Source organism: Doryrhamphus excisus, chromosome 18 (assembly GCF_030265055.1).
Source record: "Doryrhamphus excisus isolate RoL2022-K1 chromosome 18, RoL_Dexc_1.0, whole genome shotgun sequence".
Taxonomy (NCBI): Eukaryota; Metazoa; Chordata; class Actinopteri; order Syngnathiformes; family Syngnathidae; genus Doryrhamphus; species Doryrhamphus excisus.
In genome coordinates this window covers 3,574,887-3,592,133 of record NC_080483.1, presented here as the reverse complement: position 1 = coordinate 3,592,133, position 17,247 = coordinate 3,574,887, and the positions used below count along the sequence as shown (strand labels likewise).

At 40.6% G+C, this 17,247-nt stretch overlaps 2 protein-coding genes across 4 annotated transcripts in view; one reads left to right on the top strand and one right to left on the bottom strand.

The window, feature by feature from the left end:
* matn4 (matrilin 4) overlaps positions 1-4,835 on the bottom strand; it is a 20,966-nt gene extending 16,131 nt beyond the window's left edge. Inside the window, exon 1 of the mRNA XM_058055563.1 lies at positions 4,690-4,835. The gene's annotated coding sequence lies outside the window, so the exon portion shown is untranslated. The remainder of the gene's footprint in view (positions 1-4,689) is intronic.
* rbpjl (recombination signal binding protein for immunoglobulin kappa J region-like) lies at positions 2,948-17,247 on the top strand. Of its 3 annotated transcripts, none has more exons than XM_058055566.1 (12): positions 2,948-3,122; positions 4,631-4,718; positions 6,606-6,713; positions 6,792-6,862; positions 6,964-7,058; positions 8,477-8,663; positions 8,737-8,874; positions 9,374-9,486; positions 10,331-10,471; positions 10,545-10,700; positions 10,772-10,875; positions 16,796-17,247. In XM_058055566.1, the coding sequence occupies exons 1-12, from the start codon at positions 3,086-3,088 to the stop codon at positions 17,097-17,099; spliced, it is 1,542 nt and encodes a 513-aa protein (XP_057911549.1). In that variant the 5' UTR covers positions 2,948-3,085; the 3' UTR covers positions 17,100-17,247. The 3 variants fall into 3 exon arrangements, with proteins under 3 accessions (XP_057911549.1, XP_057911550.1, XP_057911547.1); XM_058055567.1 differs by having other exon boundaries at positions 6,961-7,058; positions 16,828-17,247; XM_058055564.1 differs by having other exon boundaries at positions 6,961-7,058.

Here is a 17,247-nt window from a genome sequence, read left to right as displayed (position 1 = left end):
TTTAACCTTTAACATGAACATGAATCAAACGTAATAATTTTTTCTAGGTACATGATACCATACAGCATCCATATCAAACTTGCGCGGGCTGCACTAACATTAATCTTTCATATCAAGGCGGGGCCACATTTGGCCCGCGGGCCGTGTGTTTGAGACCCCTGCCGTAGCATGTCTAGAAGCAATAAAAATAACAGGGTGCGTCAGGGTGTGTTATGTCTCTGTGGTAGATAAGGACTTTGCCGTACTCCAAAACACAGTGGAAAATATTCCAATTCCTAAAAGTCTTTCTTTGCCTTTGTCAGTGGTACCTTGATTTTTATACCAAGTTTTTGTAGGATTCAGTTTTCAACTCAAATTATTACCGATTGCGCTTAGTTGAATTGAAAGCTGCAAGTGGCAAGCATATTGATAAAGATTCATTCATTCATTCATTTTCTACCACTTGCTGGAGCCTATCCAAGCTGTCAGCTTCCATGTTTTTCAGGCCATGTCAATTTCCCAACCCATTCAAAACCAAGCTTTTCCACATGCCAAATATTCAGTTTTTCCAGTAAGACCACATTTTCCGTAAAATGACCTTCTCTAGTTAGCTTGATAATATTCATATTTTTCACTTATGTAGTTATTTCCAGCTAATTTTGGAATGAGCCGTTGAGGCTAAAAGCTAACAAGCTAAACAAACCAAAAAAGTCTATTAGGCCGATGTGTGCACATTCATAAATTAAACATTATCAATCAATACCTCTCCCCTCACTGCCATCTTCGGCAGGAAGCGTCATCAATAAAGATAAAAGTGACATGATATGTTCATTTTTCCATTTAATTCATAATTTATTGAGACAGTCCTCCCTCATTTATCGCTGTTTACTGGTTTCAGACCCAGCTGCAGTGACTGAATTTCCGTGAAATACGATTCAGTGTGGAATATTTTTGTATTTCAAGAATGGAAAACTCCTTATTTCTAAAATCACAAATACTTCAACTTGCTGATATAGTTCATCTTCAAACAGCTAAAATAATGCATAAGGCTAAAAATAACCAATTAGCTAAAATGTCTTCTAATACTTCTCTACAAGAGAGGAGAAATATGATCTCAGGGAAGAAGTACATTTGAAACACTTCTATGCTAGGACTACGTTAAAAAGCTATAGCATTTCAGTATGTGGAATCAAACTATGGAATGGATTGAATAAGGACCTCAAACAATGCACATCTCAGCCAATGCACTTCGGTATAAAGTGCATTATTTAAAAAAAACAAAACTTAAACTGCATTATGGAAAGCAGGAAGTGAACAAATGTAACAGTTACTGATTTTTTTTCAAGAATGGAAAACTGGTTATGGTTTTCTAAATACATTTTCTACAATATTAGACCTATATAGACATAAAATAACACCCCCTGGCATGCTAGTGCACTGACTAGTTAGCCTCATTTTTAATTTTTTCCTAAACTTAAGAAAAATGAGAAGCCAAAAACGTACCACTTCCACATGAAATGGGAGTAAAATTCCTTTTCTCATGTCGGACATGTCATCAATGTTTTGTGTCATCACTGATGCTTACTGGACAGAATACTACATATAAACACGCGGCCCACGGGCCAAATGTGGCCCGCAGGACACGAGTTTGAGGCCCCCGCCTTGATATGAAAGTTTAATGTTAGTGCGGCCCCCACAAGTTTGATATGGATGCCGTATGGTATCATGTACCCAGAAAAAATTATTACGTTTAATTAATGGTCAAGGTTAAATAACTGTTAATAGTTATCCTCCCTATCCGTGTGGAAGTGGTAAGTTTTTGGCTTAAAGAAAATAACTTGAAGGCTACCGTTTAGGTCACTAGCTCTCTAGTTTGCGAGTTAGCATGTGTCTCAAGACCCTGCAGTTGCGCAACATGTTGTAAATAAAAAGAGTATAAATGTGACTATAGTCATGTTTTGTCATGTCTACAGGGCTCTAATAATGCTTTGTTCATTTTAATCTGAAAAAAATAATTTGTCTACCCACCAACTATATGTGGTTTCTTAAGTTTTTATTATTTGCCGTTTTATTATTATTATTATATTTATTTATTACTGATTGATTGTTTTTTTTTATTCTTGATTTGTTTTGTTTTTTTCATCTTATTTTGTGTAGAAAAATAAAAAGTAAGATATTTGAGAACAGTGGAATGTTTTATCACAGCTTTTCTTGTAGAAAATCTGAACCAAAGCACTGAAAAAGTTTGTATATTTTTCTGTTTTTAATAAATGCGTTTTTTGGGGGGGGGAAACCTGATGCGGCCCAGTCTCACCCAGACCCTAGCTCCAGTGGCCCCCAAGTAAATTGAGTTTGAGACCCCTGACTTAAGCTAAGTGTAAGTATGCAAGTGTGCCAAATGACATCAATAATGAATGTCTTGTAATACCACTGTGTTCCTTAAGGGGCAGTAGTGAGTCGGTAATAATGCTACGTAAGTCTTCAGGGCTTCACATTGATAGCCGTTGTTCAATTCCAGCCCATCATTATTTTCACATGTTTCTTATGCAACGTTGTTTGTTTATCTTCCTGTTTGTTTTGGGCAGGTGATCTTATGACCGTAACCATGGCGACGCCCCAAGAGCTCATTTCCTGCCTTCCTCTTATCCACCAGGCCCACTTGTTTAGGATTAATTACCGCCTTGTTGTGAGGACCCCCACAAAGCAACGCAAAGCAGAGCTCTTTCCATCCTGATGACTATTATGGGATGTTGGAAGATGGTGATGATGACCATGGCGTCTTGTTGGTCGTACTTTCTGCTGTCTGGGTTGGGTTTGAGGAGACGGAACGTCGTGAGAAAGTAGCAGGTGATTATCTCTGTTTGCTCCTGCTGTGCACACAAACTTGCTGTGGGTCAAGTTAATGAATGACTGTCAGACCAGAACTAACCCGCCCTGACGTTCGGGGCGAGCATCACGTGCACGCGAGAAGAATTGGACCATCTTGACTGCAAGACGTGTTCTTACAGCTGGTAGAACCACAGCGGGGGATCTACAGGTTCTCTTGTTCTCGTCCCGCGATGCAGTCAGTCATCATGTGATCACTCGGGCGTCCTAATTTCTGCCGATGGACGAGCTCGGCGTCATGGAAGACAGATGCAGAGGTAGGATGAGGACCAGAACTTGAAGGTCCTTGTGGATCCGGTGAAGCTTTTCTCTGACGTATGATTTACTTTTTGCTGAACGCTGAAGCTAGAATGTCTGTCATCATGCCGCTTCCTACAACATGACAAGGTCAGCACCCATCCTGACAAGGTCATCTAATAGGCGCCAACGCCGGTCAGGAACAAGCGCGCCCCCTTGTGATGGAGGCAGGCCCGGCGGACTCGCTAACGTTTCCTGGTTGACATGAGACGTTTGAGTCAACTCAGATGTTTGATAGACAACCGCTCAGAGAGAGAAAGAGACACTTGTTGTTCACGGATAGAATGAAACCAGATGTCTCGTTGCTACTTTCAACACAGGAAGCCTTCGCCGTCTGTCCTTATGCAGGTCCCACACTCTCCTTTCTGTCTCCTTTCTGTCCTACCTGTCTCACTGCTAGAGGACATGAAAGGTCCATTAGGTCAGTGTTTTTCAACCTTTTTTGAGCCACACTCAATGACGACGGGAAGACGTGCACAGGTAAGGATGTTGATGCTCAATAGAGAAACGCATTCCCTTAAAATGCAGGCTGCCTAGGCCAGTGTTTTTCAACGTTTTTGAACACCACTAAGAAAAATGTTACAAAATGTCACCACATCCTCACACGTGCATCAATAAGTCTATGGGAGGAACAAGGTAGGTGTTGCCACACGGACCAATATTACATTGCTCTGCCAGTCTTTACACCACAGACACTCCACAGTAGCCATGTTTACATGACCAGTTTTTCTCTTTCCGAATGACCTTTCGGGAAACAATGGTATCCATGGAAAGGAATATTCCAATCTGTTGTCTACATGCGCAGTGAAAATCAAACAGAATAGTCAATAGGGCATGCCCAGTAAAACGTAAACATCAACATCACATGATAAACTTTGCTTAGTCCAGTGCCGACTTAGTCCTCGCCTCCATTTTTAAAACCGAAAAACGTCTGGATCTGCGTGTTACGTCATATCTGAGCATGCGCTGAAAGAACGCACCCTTGCTAACATTTTATAATTAAACTCAGGACATGTTTTATATAGATATATTTTCTTTTTTAATAAAACTGCACTTGGGAATAAAGTATAGAAGGGTTTAGATTCTGTTTCACAGATGGCGGTAATGCATACGAAAGCTGCCTGCCAACCGCCAATAAACAACAGAAGAAGAAAAACACCACAAAGAAGAACGCACCCTGACAACTTTCCGTGTGCCGCGGCACAGTGCTTGAAAATCACTGCATTAGGTGATCAGTAGTGCGTCTGCAGGCTTGTGTCCACAGAGGTGGACACCTCCATGTGACCTTGTGAACCCAACAGTTTTTTAAGTGTGTTCCTAAAAGACACTTTCATTAAAGAGATGAACGTTTAAGAGTAAGAAAGAGTTTATGGAACATATGAGCGTCTTTCTCCAGTACAGATCATCTCTGTTTGTCTTCATAAAACATATAACACCGCTCACTCACTAAATGTCTTCTTAATTCCAGAGGCTTCCAAGCAACAGCTTGCCTGCTTCCAGCCCAGTTCTACTGAGGCGGTCACTCACCTGCTGGATGGACACGTGGAGTGGGACAGGTGAGACGTGTGGAAATGTCCTGTTGCGCAGATGCACACACACAAACACACACACGTTCCCAGTGAGGATGTTGGATGTATCCAAGCCGCTTTGCTTGTGTGCTCAATGCTGCTGTGTGCTGGAATGAGGTGGTGGGGTGGGGGGCGGCAGGCGGCTATAACAGCCCACCCTCCCTAACTCCCACGCACACACAGAAGGAAAAAAAACTGCCAACTCATAAACTTTGATATTTGGACATGAATCTGTCTTTTTTTTTTTTAGAAAGAATACTTTCTAAGAGTACTTTCGGAGGACAAAACCTCGTAGTGGGAAAACATTTAAGCGAGGGGTCTCAAACTAAATTTCCCTGGGGGCCACTGGAGCTTGGGTCTGGGTGAAACTGGGCCGCATCAGATTTTCCCCCCCCAAAAAAAAAAAACGCATTTATTAAAAACAGAAAAATGAATAAACTTTGCTTTGGTTCCGATTTTCTACAAGAAAAGCTCTGATAAAACATTCCACTGTTCTCAAATATCTTACTTTTTATTTTTCTACACAAAATAAGATGAAAAATAAATAAACAAATCAAGAATAAAGAAAATCAATCAATCAGTAATAAATAAATATAATAATAATAATAATAATAATAAAGCAAATAATAAAAACTTAAGAAACCACATATAGTTGGTGGGTAGACAAATTATTTTTTTCAGATTAAAATGAACAAAGCATTATTAGAGCCCTGTAGACATGACAAAACACGACTATAGTCACATTTATACTCTTTTTATTTACAACATATTGCGCAACTGCAGGGTCTTGAGACACATGCTAACTCGCAAACTAGAGAGCTAGTGACCTAAACGGTAGCCTTCAAGTTATTTCCTTTAAACTTAAATAGCCAAAAACTTACCACTTCCACACGGATAGGGAGGATAACTATTAACAGTTATTTAACCTTTAACATGAACATTAATCAAACGTAATAATTTTTTCTGGGTACATGATACCATACAGCATCCATATCAAACTTGCGCGGGCCGCACTAATATTAAACTTTCATATCAAGGCGGGGGCCTCAAACTAGTGTGCTGCGGGCCGCGTGTTTGAGACCCCTGATTTAAGCCAATCAGAAGCCTGAAGAAAGTCAGTAGTGGAAAAGACGCAATGACCATGTCGTAACAACAACACTTAATGTCGGAGCCTTGTCCCACCCCCTTGTCTTTTCTGGTCCTGGGTCACCTGTGCCCCCGCCCCCGCTTTGTAGGTGGTCTGTAGTCTAGTGCTCATAATCTGTGCACAATGCAAGTTAATGAGGTCATAGCACTTTTATATCAGGACCTGGCAGGCAAAAATCAGGAATGATTTTACTGAATGTAAAACATCAGCAGGTCATACTGTACAGAGTGGGGGTTACACTTTCAAAGACCACAAAGTCACAATGACCTCTGACCCTTCACTAGGGGAAGGGCTAATTTGGACGACTGCTGACACCCTGGTGAGACACACACTCACACACACACACACACACACACACTTCATGCACTAAATGTATCCCATCAAGTAAGAATGCATGTGCTGTTGCACAAGGTCAAAGGTCATGTAGGAGCCTGTGTGTGTGCGTGCGCGTGTGTGTGTTCAGGAATGTTCTCATGATCCAGTGTGGACTTTTAGCATCTTCAAAGAAACGCTGTGAACACAATAAGTGTGTGTGTGTGTGTGTGTGTGAAGTCCAAAATGGAGAGCATTCTTTTCTGGACAGTAAATGCATGCTTGGAGGAGTGTGGTGTAGAAAAACACTTCTCTAAGGGCCAACATCAGTGACCTTTGACCTCACAAAAGAACACACTGCAACATCTTGTATAGAAGGTCATGCGGTGTGACTGCTTTCCCTCTCGTCCAATCAGGAGAACCCAGTCGACCTGTCCGTCTTTGGCAGCGAGCAGAGGAGGCGACCAATGCGTGGTCATCCTGCACGCCAAAGTTGCTCAAAAGTCCTACGGCAACGAGAAGAGGTTTGCACGCCAAGGACCATCCAGAGGCGAACACGTGGTGTGGCTGTCCTGAACCTTCACCGATGTGTTATGCTTCAGGTTCTTCTGCCCGCCTCCATGTGTTTACATCATCGGCCACGCTTGGAGGCTCCTGTACGACCACCTGGCAGGTGAGCACCACCTTCTACCACTAGGAGGGGACCTGATCCGGGCAGATGGACAACGTCTCAAGAGACTGTTCTTTTCTTTTACTTCCTGGTGTGCCCAGCAGGGGGCGTCGACCTGTGTGGCTACATGTGTGTGGATGCCTCCGCTCACACCCACAGCGACACCTTCAAACTCACCTTTGACCTGCTGAGCGACAGGGTGAGCCTGCTTAATACATCACAGCACATCATAACAATGCCCAACTACACGAAATGAGCCCCCTAGTGGCTGACATAGTACTGACACCACAACAATCCTATTATGTGCTATGATCGACTCATTCAGTGGATTTGGGTCAGCCTGATGCTCACACACTTGGTGCACTCGGAAAGTAAGTGTACACAGTGTACTTACTGTACAGTACAGATTGAAGTATTCCGTACCAGTATGAGCTGCTGTCCCCTTTTCAAGACGTGTCACATGACCTGTGGCCTCTGCCTTGTCAAACTCGCCCAAGCGCAAAACTCTGGTAAAATATTTACATTTGTGCTGTTTTTGTTTCTCAATCAGGAGAGATTATTTTAGAGGTCAATCAAAGTTGAACCAGCCAACCGCTTTCTCAAAATGAAACAAAAATAAATGCAAATTATGCAAATAAAATTATTCTTTGTGCTGTTTTTGTTTTTGAGTTCAAATCAAATCAACTTTATTTGTAGAGCATTTTTCCCGCAAGGACATGCAACACAAACTGCTTTACAGAATTAAAAACAATTACCACAATTAAAAAGAACACAATTGTTTGTGATGTTTTGTGCAAATTATCATTTGTGCTGTTTTTATTTTTTTGTTTGCTTTTTTGTTCTTGTGTTATTGGAGATTCTTTTCTAGGTCAATCAGAGTTGACGCAACCAACCATTTTCTCCAAATGAAACAAGAATAGACACAATCGTTTGTGCTGTTTTGTGCAAATTATCATTTGTGCTGTTTTTATTTTTTTGTTTGTTTTTGTGTTATTGGAGATTATTTTCTAGGTCAATCCAAGTTGACGCAACCAACCATTTTCTCCAAATGAAACAAAAATAGAATTGTTTGTGCTATGTTTTTGCTGTTTTGGGTGAATCAAATTATTGTTCGTGCTGTTTTTGTTTTTGTGTTATTGGAGATTATTTTCTAGGTCAATCAAAGTTGATGCAACCAACTATTTTCTCCAAATGACACAAAAATAGACACAATCGTTTGTGCTGTTTTGTGCAAATAGAATAATCATTTGTGCTGTTTTCGTTTTGGAGTTATTAGAGATTATTTTATAGGTAAATCAAATAGTTTCATTGTTTGTGCTGCCTTTTACTGCAAAAAAATAATTTGTACTTTTACTTACTATTTGTACTACATACTTTTTAAGTTAAAGATTTAAGTTAGATTTGAAGTTAAAATTACATAATCAGCCCACCGACATTCTTTGTTTCCTCTTCATTTGTGCTTTTTCGTGACAATGAAATGATTGCTTGTGCTGTTTTTACAGAATATTTTACTGATTTTTTTTTTACAAAAATTGTCAAACTCCTTTGTGCTACATTTGTGCTGTTTTGTGCAAATCGTTTGTGCTGTCTCATGGATCGCTCTCTGTGCGCCTGCAGAGGATGTTCGCTTGCGCCAAGTCGCTGTTCATCTCGGATCAGGACAAGCGGAAACACTTCCGCCTTCTGCTGCAGATCTTCACGCAGACAGGAAGTAGTAGACAGGAAGTAGGCGCCTTCCACAGCCGCCTCATCAAAGTCATCTCCAAACCGTCTCAGAAGAGACAGTCCATGAAGAACGCTGACTGTGCGTTCTCGCTCGTTCTTTTATCTCCACACCCTTTCACCATCCTCACTGTGTGTGTGTGTGTGCGTTTCAGTGTGTATTTCAGCCTGCTCGCGAGTGGCGTTGTTCAACCGTCTTCGCTCACAGACGGTCAGCACGCGATACCTTGCCGTGGAGGGCACAGCCTTCATCGCCAGCGCCAGACAGTGGACGGCCTTCACCATCACGTTGGGTACACACACATACCCACACACACACACACGCACACAGTGTTGAGTCTTAAGCAGTGAAGGTCTTCTGCAATGCACTCTGGGAACATCTTTGTCAGCATCGGCACTTCCTGATATCACCCGCCCCCATCCCCACCGCTCCCGACCACCCCTCCTGACCACCCAGCCTAAATGCTGTCCTGTGTGAGAGGATGGCCAACACACACGTGTGGAAAAGATGTGTGTGTGTGTTTGTTTAACTCTCAAACGCGGACCTCCCAGCACCAGAACTCTTCCGTCAGCCCCTCCATCCCTACCCGTGCCAGCACGTGCACATTAAACAAAGGGAAGGGGGGAGGTGCACGGCACCGCAATGCTGCTAAGAAAGTCCACCAAAAATGTCTTGAAATGTCTTGTGTGAAGAACACACACCTGCTTTTTGTAAAGCTGATGATAGATGAAGAGCTTATATATATATATATATATATATATATATATATGTGTGTGTGTGTGTGTGTGTAGTGGAGGAGCCACGTGCTGACCGAGGCGATTTTGTGCTGAGCGAAGGATTGGTGTGTTACGGTTGTGTGGTCCAACTTGTGTGCACCGAGTCTGGAGTCACTCTGCCCCCCATGGTAACACACACACACATTCATTCATTCATTCATTTTCTACCACTTTTGGTGCTGTAGCCTATCCCAGCTGTCTTCAGGCGAGAGGCAGGGTACACCCTGGACTGGTGGCCAGCCAATCACAGGGCACATATAGACAAACAACCATTCACACTCACATTCATACCTATGGACAATTTGGAGTCGCTAATTAACCTAGCATGTTTTTGGAATGTGGGAGGAAACCGGAGTACCCGTAGAAAACCCACGCATGCAAACTCCACACAGAGATGGCCGATTGTGGAATCGAACCCTGGTCTCCTAGCTGTGAGGTCTGCGCGCTAACCACTCGACCGCCGTGCCGAGAGTCAGTCAATATGCCCGTTGACCTGACGTCAAAGGAATCATCCAAAGTTGCTGACATGCGGGCATCCTCACCTGGAGGCAGATGTCCCCGCTATGACGACTCAGCAGGGAAACCTCAGAACGAAAACACAAACGTGCACACAAGCTGCGGCGTCTGGTTACTATGACATCAGTGGGAGCCCACAGGAAAGTGTGTGATCAGCAAAAAGGACATATAGTGAAAATGCGTATTATGCGAAACTACACACATTATATAATTATGTATGTACTTAAAAATAATATAACGTTTTAACACAAAGATGATGTTAAAGCAACATTACACATGAATAAGTGCTTATATGCGTTAAAAAGGCTGCATATAGATGATATATGCATAATATATATAGTACATACACAGTCAATCAGGAAGTTGTTTTTTCCATGAAAAGTTCTTGTGTGGTCTTTTGGCCTACTTTGGAGGAGAAGGTATCTTGAAGAAGGTTCATGTCGTTGGTGCCACCAGGTGATCCGAAAGGTCAACAAGCAGCACGCCATCTTGGAGGTGGACGAACCCGTCTCTCAGCTGCACAAGTGTGCCCTGGAGTTCAGAGACACCCCTCACGCCTACTTGTGTTTGTCCAATGACGCCATCGTGGTGCACCAGGTTAGTGTCCCCCTGACTACAAAATGGAGGAAAGTCTTAACGCCCCCCCCCCCCCCCCCCCCCATCTGATCAGGCCGTCTGCAGTGTCAAAGACCCTAGCAGGGTGGTCCTGAATGACGGCTCGTGTTGGACCGTCATCGGAGTGGAGGTGGTGGACTACACCTTCAACCAGGAGGCGGTCTGTGTCCAGACCCCCATCAGTCCTTTCCCGGTGGTCAGCAGCCTGGATGTGAGCAACATGAACAACATCAATAGCGTTCTCGCTGCTGTCAATCACACCCAACTCCTCTGTTGTCACAGGTGAACGGCGGCGGTCATGTCGCCATGTTGGAAATCCTCGGAGAAAACTTTGGCCCTCATCTCAAAGTGTGCTTTGGAAACACCGAGGCTGAGACCATGTTCAAGTAAGTCCATGAAAGACTTCCACAACACGTCAGACATGTTCACAACATGTCAAGGACACGTTAGGACGCCATGACGCCTCATGTCGTCTCATGTCTTGTCTCATGATTTGTCTCATGATTCTTATGTTTTGTCTTATGTTTCACTTTCATGATTCGTCTCATGTTTCATCTCATGATTTGTCTCATGATTCTTATGTTTCGTCTTATGTTTCACTTTCATGATTCATCTCATGTTTCATCTCATGTTTTGTCTTATGATTCGTCTCATGTCTTGTCTCATGATTCGTCTCATTCCTCATGTTAATCTCACAATTATGACATGGTTTTCATGTTTTGTCTCATGTTTTGTCTTATGATTCATCTCATGTCTTGTCTCATGATTTGTCTTATGTCTTGTCTCATAATTGGTATCATGATTCTTATGTTTCGTCTTATGATTCACTTTCATGATTTGTCTCATGTTTCACCCCATGACTCCTATCATGTGTCATTTCATGTTTTTTCGAATGATTCGTCTCATGTTTCATCTCATGTTTTGTCTCATGATTCGTCTCATGATTCCTCATGTTTCATCTCACAATTATGACATGGTTTTCATGTTTTGTCTCATGTTTTGTCTTATGATTCATCTCATGTCTCTTCTCATGATTTGTCTTATTTCTTGTCTCATAATTTGTCTCATGATTCTTATGTTTCGTCTTATGATTCACTTTCATGATTTGTCTCATGTTTCACCCCATGACTCCTATCATGTGTCATTTCATGTTTATCACATGGTTTTCATGTTTTGTCTCATGTTTCTTCTCATGTTTTGTCATGATTCCTCATGTTTCATCTCACAATTATCACATTGTTTTTATGTTTTGTCTCATCTCATGTTTTGTCTTGTGATTCGTCTCATGTCTTGTCTCATGATTCGTCTTATGTCTTGTCTCATAATTTGTCTTGTGATTCTTATGTTTTGTCTTATGTTTCACTTTCATGATTCGTCTCAGGTCTTGTCTCATGTTTTGTCTTATGATTCGTCTCATGTTTCACCGTGTCATTTCATGTTTTTTCTAATGATTCGTCTCAGGTCTTGTCTCATGTTTTGTCTTATGATTCGTCTCATGATTCCTCGTATTTCATCTCACAATTATAACATGGTTTTCATGTTTTGTCTCATGTTTCATCTCATGTTTTGTCTTATGATTCGTCTCATGTCTTATCTCATGATTTGTCTTATGTCTTGTCTCATAATTTGTCTCATGATTCTTATGTTTCGTCTTATGTTTCACTTTCATGATTTGTCTTATGATTCGTCTCATGATTCCTATCATGTGTCATTTCATGTTTTTTCTAATGATTCGTCTCATGTTTTGTCTTATGATTCATCTCATGTCTTGTCTCATGATTCGTCTCATGATTCCTCATGTTTCATCTCACAATTATCACATGGTTTTCATGTTTTGTCTCATGTTTCATCTCATGTTTTGTCTTACGATTCGTCTCATGTCTTGTCTCATAATTTGTCTCATGATTCTTATGTTTTGTCTTATGTTTCACTTACATGATTTGTCTCATGTTTCTCCCCATGACTCCTATCATGTGTCATTTCATGTTTTTTCTAATGATTCGTCTCATGTTTTGTCTTATGATTCGTCTCATGTCTTGTCTCATAATTCGTCTCATGATTCCTCATGTTTCATCTCACAATTATCACATGGTTTTTATGTTTTGTCTCACGTTTCATCTCATGTTTTGTCTTACGATTCGTCTCATGTCTTGTCTCATGATTTGTCTTATGTCTTGTCTCATAATTTGCCTCATGATTCTTATGTTTTGTCTTATGTTTCACTTTCATGATTTGTCTCATGTTTCACCCCATGACTCCTATCATGTGTCATTTCATGTTTTTTCTAATGATTCGTCTCATGTTTCATCTCATTTTTTGTCTTATGATTCATCTCATGATTCCTCATGTTTCATCTCACAATTATCACATGGCTTTCATGTTTTGTCTCATGTTTTTTCTAATGATTCGTCTCAGGTCTTGTCTCATGTTTCATCTCATGTTTTGTCTTACGATTCGTCTCATGTCTTGTCTTATGATTCATCTCATGTTTCATCTCACAATTATCACATGGTTTTCATGTTTTGTCTCATGTTTCATCTAATGTTTTGTCTTATGATTCGTCTCATGATTCCTCATGTTTCATCTCACAATTATCACATTGTTTTTATGTTTTGTCTCATCTCATGTTTTGTCTTGTGATTCGTCTCATGTCTTGTCTCATGATTCGTCTTATGTCTTGTCTCATAATTTGTCTTGTGATTCTTATGTTTTGTCTTATGTTTCACTTTCATGATTTGTCTCATGTTTCACCATGTCATTTCATGTTTTTTCTAATGATTCGTCTCAGGTCTTGTCTCATGTTTTGTCTTATGATTCGTCTCATAATTCCTCGTATTTCATCTCACAATTATAACATGGTTTTCATGTTTTGTCTCATGTTTAATCTCATGTTTTGTCTTATGATTCGTCTCATGTCTTGTCTCATGATTTGTCTTATGTCTTGTCTCATAATTTGTCTCATGATTCTTATGTTTCGTCTTATGTTTCACTTTCATGATTTGTCTCATGTTTCACCCCATGACTCCTATCATGTGTCATTTCATGTTTTTCTAATGATTCGTCTCATGTTTCATCTCATGTTTTTTCTCATGATTCATCTTATGATTCCTCATGTTTCATCTCACAATTATAACATGGTTTTCATTTTTTGTCTCATGTTTCATCTCATGTTTTGTCTTATGATTCATGTCATGTCTTGTGATTCGTCTCATGATTCTTGATGTTTCATCTCACAATTTATCACATGGTGTTCATGTTTCATCTCATGTTTCATCTCATGTTTCATCTCATGTTTCATCTCATGTTTCATTTCATGTTTTGTCTCATGTCTTGTCTCCATCAGCCTGCTGCTGTAACACACACAGAAAGTGAAAGTATCGCTGGTGTCAGTAGACCACCATCAAAGTTGGCCTGAATATCAAGTAACAGTCTGGAGCGTTTCCTTTTCACAATGTCAGCCAGCAGGTCGGAGTCGGGCTTCAATTATCCCAGCCGCATTCCAAACACACTCATTTGGACTTTATGGCGGAATTTCTATAAAATACAGCAGACGTGCAGTCTGAGACGTATCGTGGCCTGTATCATCATCGTGTCTTCACCTTGAAATGTTGATATTTATGGCAGTATAAAAGACGATATAGGTATAGGTTACCGGTTTTAGGCTTTTCAGGGTATACCATCAAAACCTCTCAAATGTCGTCTTGTCTTTCGTCTCACCATTCAGCTCATCTTTCATCTCATGTTTGTTTTCTCTTGTCTCATGATTCCTCATGTTGCATCTCACAATTTATCACATGGTGTTCATGTTTTGTCTCATGTTTCATCTCATGTTTTGTCTTATGATTCATCTCGTTTTGTCTTTTGATTCATCTCATGTCTTGTCTCATGATTCGTCTCATGATTCCTCATCTTTCATCTCACAATTTATCACATGGCTTTCATGTTTTGTCTCATGTCTTGTCTCATGATTCATCTCACAATTTATCACATGGTGTTCATGTTTTGTCTCATGTTTCATCTCATGTTTTGTCTTAGGATTTGTCTAATGTCTTGTCTCATGATTCTTATGTTTTGTCTTATGTTTCACTTTCATGATTTGTCTCATGTTTCACCCCATGACTCCTATCATGTGTCATTTCATGTTTTTTCTAATGATTCGTCTCAGGTCTTGTCTCATGTTTCATCTCATGTTTTGTCCTATGATTTGTCTCATAATTCCTCATGTCTCATCTCATAATTTATCATGTTTCATCTCACAATTTATCACATGGTTTTCATGTTTTGTCTCATGTTTCATCTCATGTTTTGTCTTATGATTCATCTCATGATTCCTCATGTTTCATCTCGCAATTTATCACATTGTTTTCATGATTTCGCTCATGTTTCATCCCATGATTCCTACACTGTTTCATCTCATGTTTTTTCTAATGATTTGTCTTATGTCTTGTCTCATAATTTGTCTCATGTTGACTCATGATTCTTATTTTTCGTCTCATGTTTCATTTCATGATTTGTCTCATATTTCGTCTCATATTTAGTCTTGTTCTTTTCTCGTGTTTCATCTCACAAATCGATTCATGATTCTTTTCATGTTTCATCTTGTGATTCGTCTTGTGATTTTCTCATGTTTCATCGTGTGATTCGTCTTGTGATTCATCTCATGTTTCACCATGTGATTCATCTCATGATTCATCTCATGATTCATCTCATGATTCATCTCATGATTCATCTCATGATTCATCGTGAGATTCATCTCATGATTCATCTCATGTTTCATCGTGAGATTCATCTCATGATTCATCTCATGTTTCATCGTGTGATTCGTCTTGTGATTTTCTCATGTTTCATCGTGTGATTCGTCTTGTGATTCATCTCATGTTTCACCATGTGATTCATCTCATGATTCATCTCATGATTCATCTCATGATTCATCTCATGATTCATCTCATGATTCATCTCATGATTCATCTCATGATTCATCTCATGATTCATCGTGAGATTCATCTCATGATTCATCTCATGTTTCATCGTGAGATTCATCTCATGTTTCATTGTATGATTCGTCTTGTGATTCATTTCATGTTTCATCGTGTGATTCATCTCATGATTCATTTCATGTTTCATCGTGTGATTCATCTCATGATTCATCTCATGTTTCATTGTGTGATTCGTCTTGTGATTCATGTAATGTTTCATTGTGTGATTCATCTCGTGATTCATGTAATGTTTCATCGTGTGATTCATCTCGTGATTCATCTCATGTTTCATCGTGTGATTCATCTCATGATTCATCTCATGTTTCATCGTGTGATTCATCTCATGTTTCATCGTGTGAGTCATCTCATGATTCATCTCATGTTTCATCGTGTGATTCGTCTTGTGATTCATCTCATGTTTCATCGTGTGATTCGTCTTGTGATTCATCTCATGTTTCATCGTGTGAGTCATCTCATGATTCATCTCATGTTTCATCGTGTGATTCGTCTTGTGATTCATCTCATGTTTCATCGTGTGAGTCATCTCATGATTCATCTCATGTTTCATCGTGAGATTCATCTCATGATTCATCTCATGTTTCATTGTATGAATCGTCTTGTGATTCATTCCATGTTTCATCGTGTGATTCATCTCATGTTTCATCGTGTGATTCATCTCATGATTCATCTCATGTTTCATCGTGAGATTCATCTCATGTTTCATCGTGTGATTCATCTCATGTTTCATCGTGTGATTCATCTCATGATTCATCTCATGTTTCATCGTGAGATTCATCTCATGATTCATCTCATGATTCATCTCATGTTTCATTGTGTGATTCGTCTTGTGATTCATGTAATGTTTCATCGTGTGATTCATCTTGTGATTCATCTCATGTTTCATCGTGTGATTCATCTCATGATTCATCTCATGTTTCATCGTGTGATTCATCTCATGTTTCATCGTGTGAGTCATCTCATGATTCATCTCATGTTTCATCGTGTGATTCGTCTTGTGATTCATCTCATGTTTCATCGTGTGAGTCATCTCATGATTCATCTCATGTTTCATCGTGTGATTCGTCTTGTGATTCATCTCATGTTTCATCGTGTGAGTCATCTCATGATTCATCTCATGTTTCAGCTCTTGATTTGTCAGTTCCATCTCATGCTTCATCTCACGATTTGTGTCATATTTCATCAAATTTTGTCTGGTGTTGTCTGGTGTTTTGTCTCATATGTCATATCCATGACATCCATCGTAGTAGTCTTTGAAGGACAGCTGTGGATGAGTGTGCTCCTCCGTGTGTTGTCTTCTGCCTCTCGTCAGATGTCCCAAGTCTCTGCTTTGCGTGGTCCCAGACGTTTCAGTCTTCAGTGGCGGCCAGCAACATCGGCGTCGTGTGGTCACTGTGCCCGTGTCCCTACTCCGTCCGGATGGCGTCCTCTACCGCACATCCTTCACGTTCACGTACACGCCCGAGCTCCAGGCGCCCCTCCACGAACGTGGGCTCAGGACAGTGGGAAGGACGAGGGACAGTGCGGGCGAGGCGGAGCGAGAAGACGACGTCCTGCTGGAGAGCATCCACGAGGAGTTCACCAGAGCCAACTTTCATCTTTTCATGCAAACGTAGATCCATAACATCCTCGTCTCGCCACCATGTCAATGTCAAAGACCGCCTCTCAACTTCCTGTCATCACATCATTAACGTCTGACTGTACCGATGATGGACACCAATAAATATTGTGATGTCATCACATCCTCTGGCATTCACCACAGCA

What these genes read in the sequence shown, in the direction of transcription:
- rbpjl (XM_058055564.1), top strand. Translation starts at nt 3,086, where the DNA reads ATGGACGAGCTCGGCGTCATGGAAGACAGATGCAGAG. An exon ending in TCCTACGGCAACGAGAAGAG is followed by an intron (nt 6,714 to 6,791) that starts GTTTGCACGCCA and finishes GTTATGCTTCAG; the next exon opens with GTTCTTCTGCCCGCCTCCAT. An exon ending in GGCCTTCACCATCACGTTGG is followed by an intron (nt 8,875 to 9,373) that starts GTACACACACAT and finishes GTGTGTGTGTAG; the next exon opens with TGGAGGAGCCACGTGCTGAC.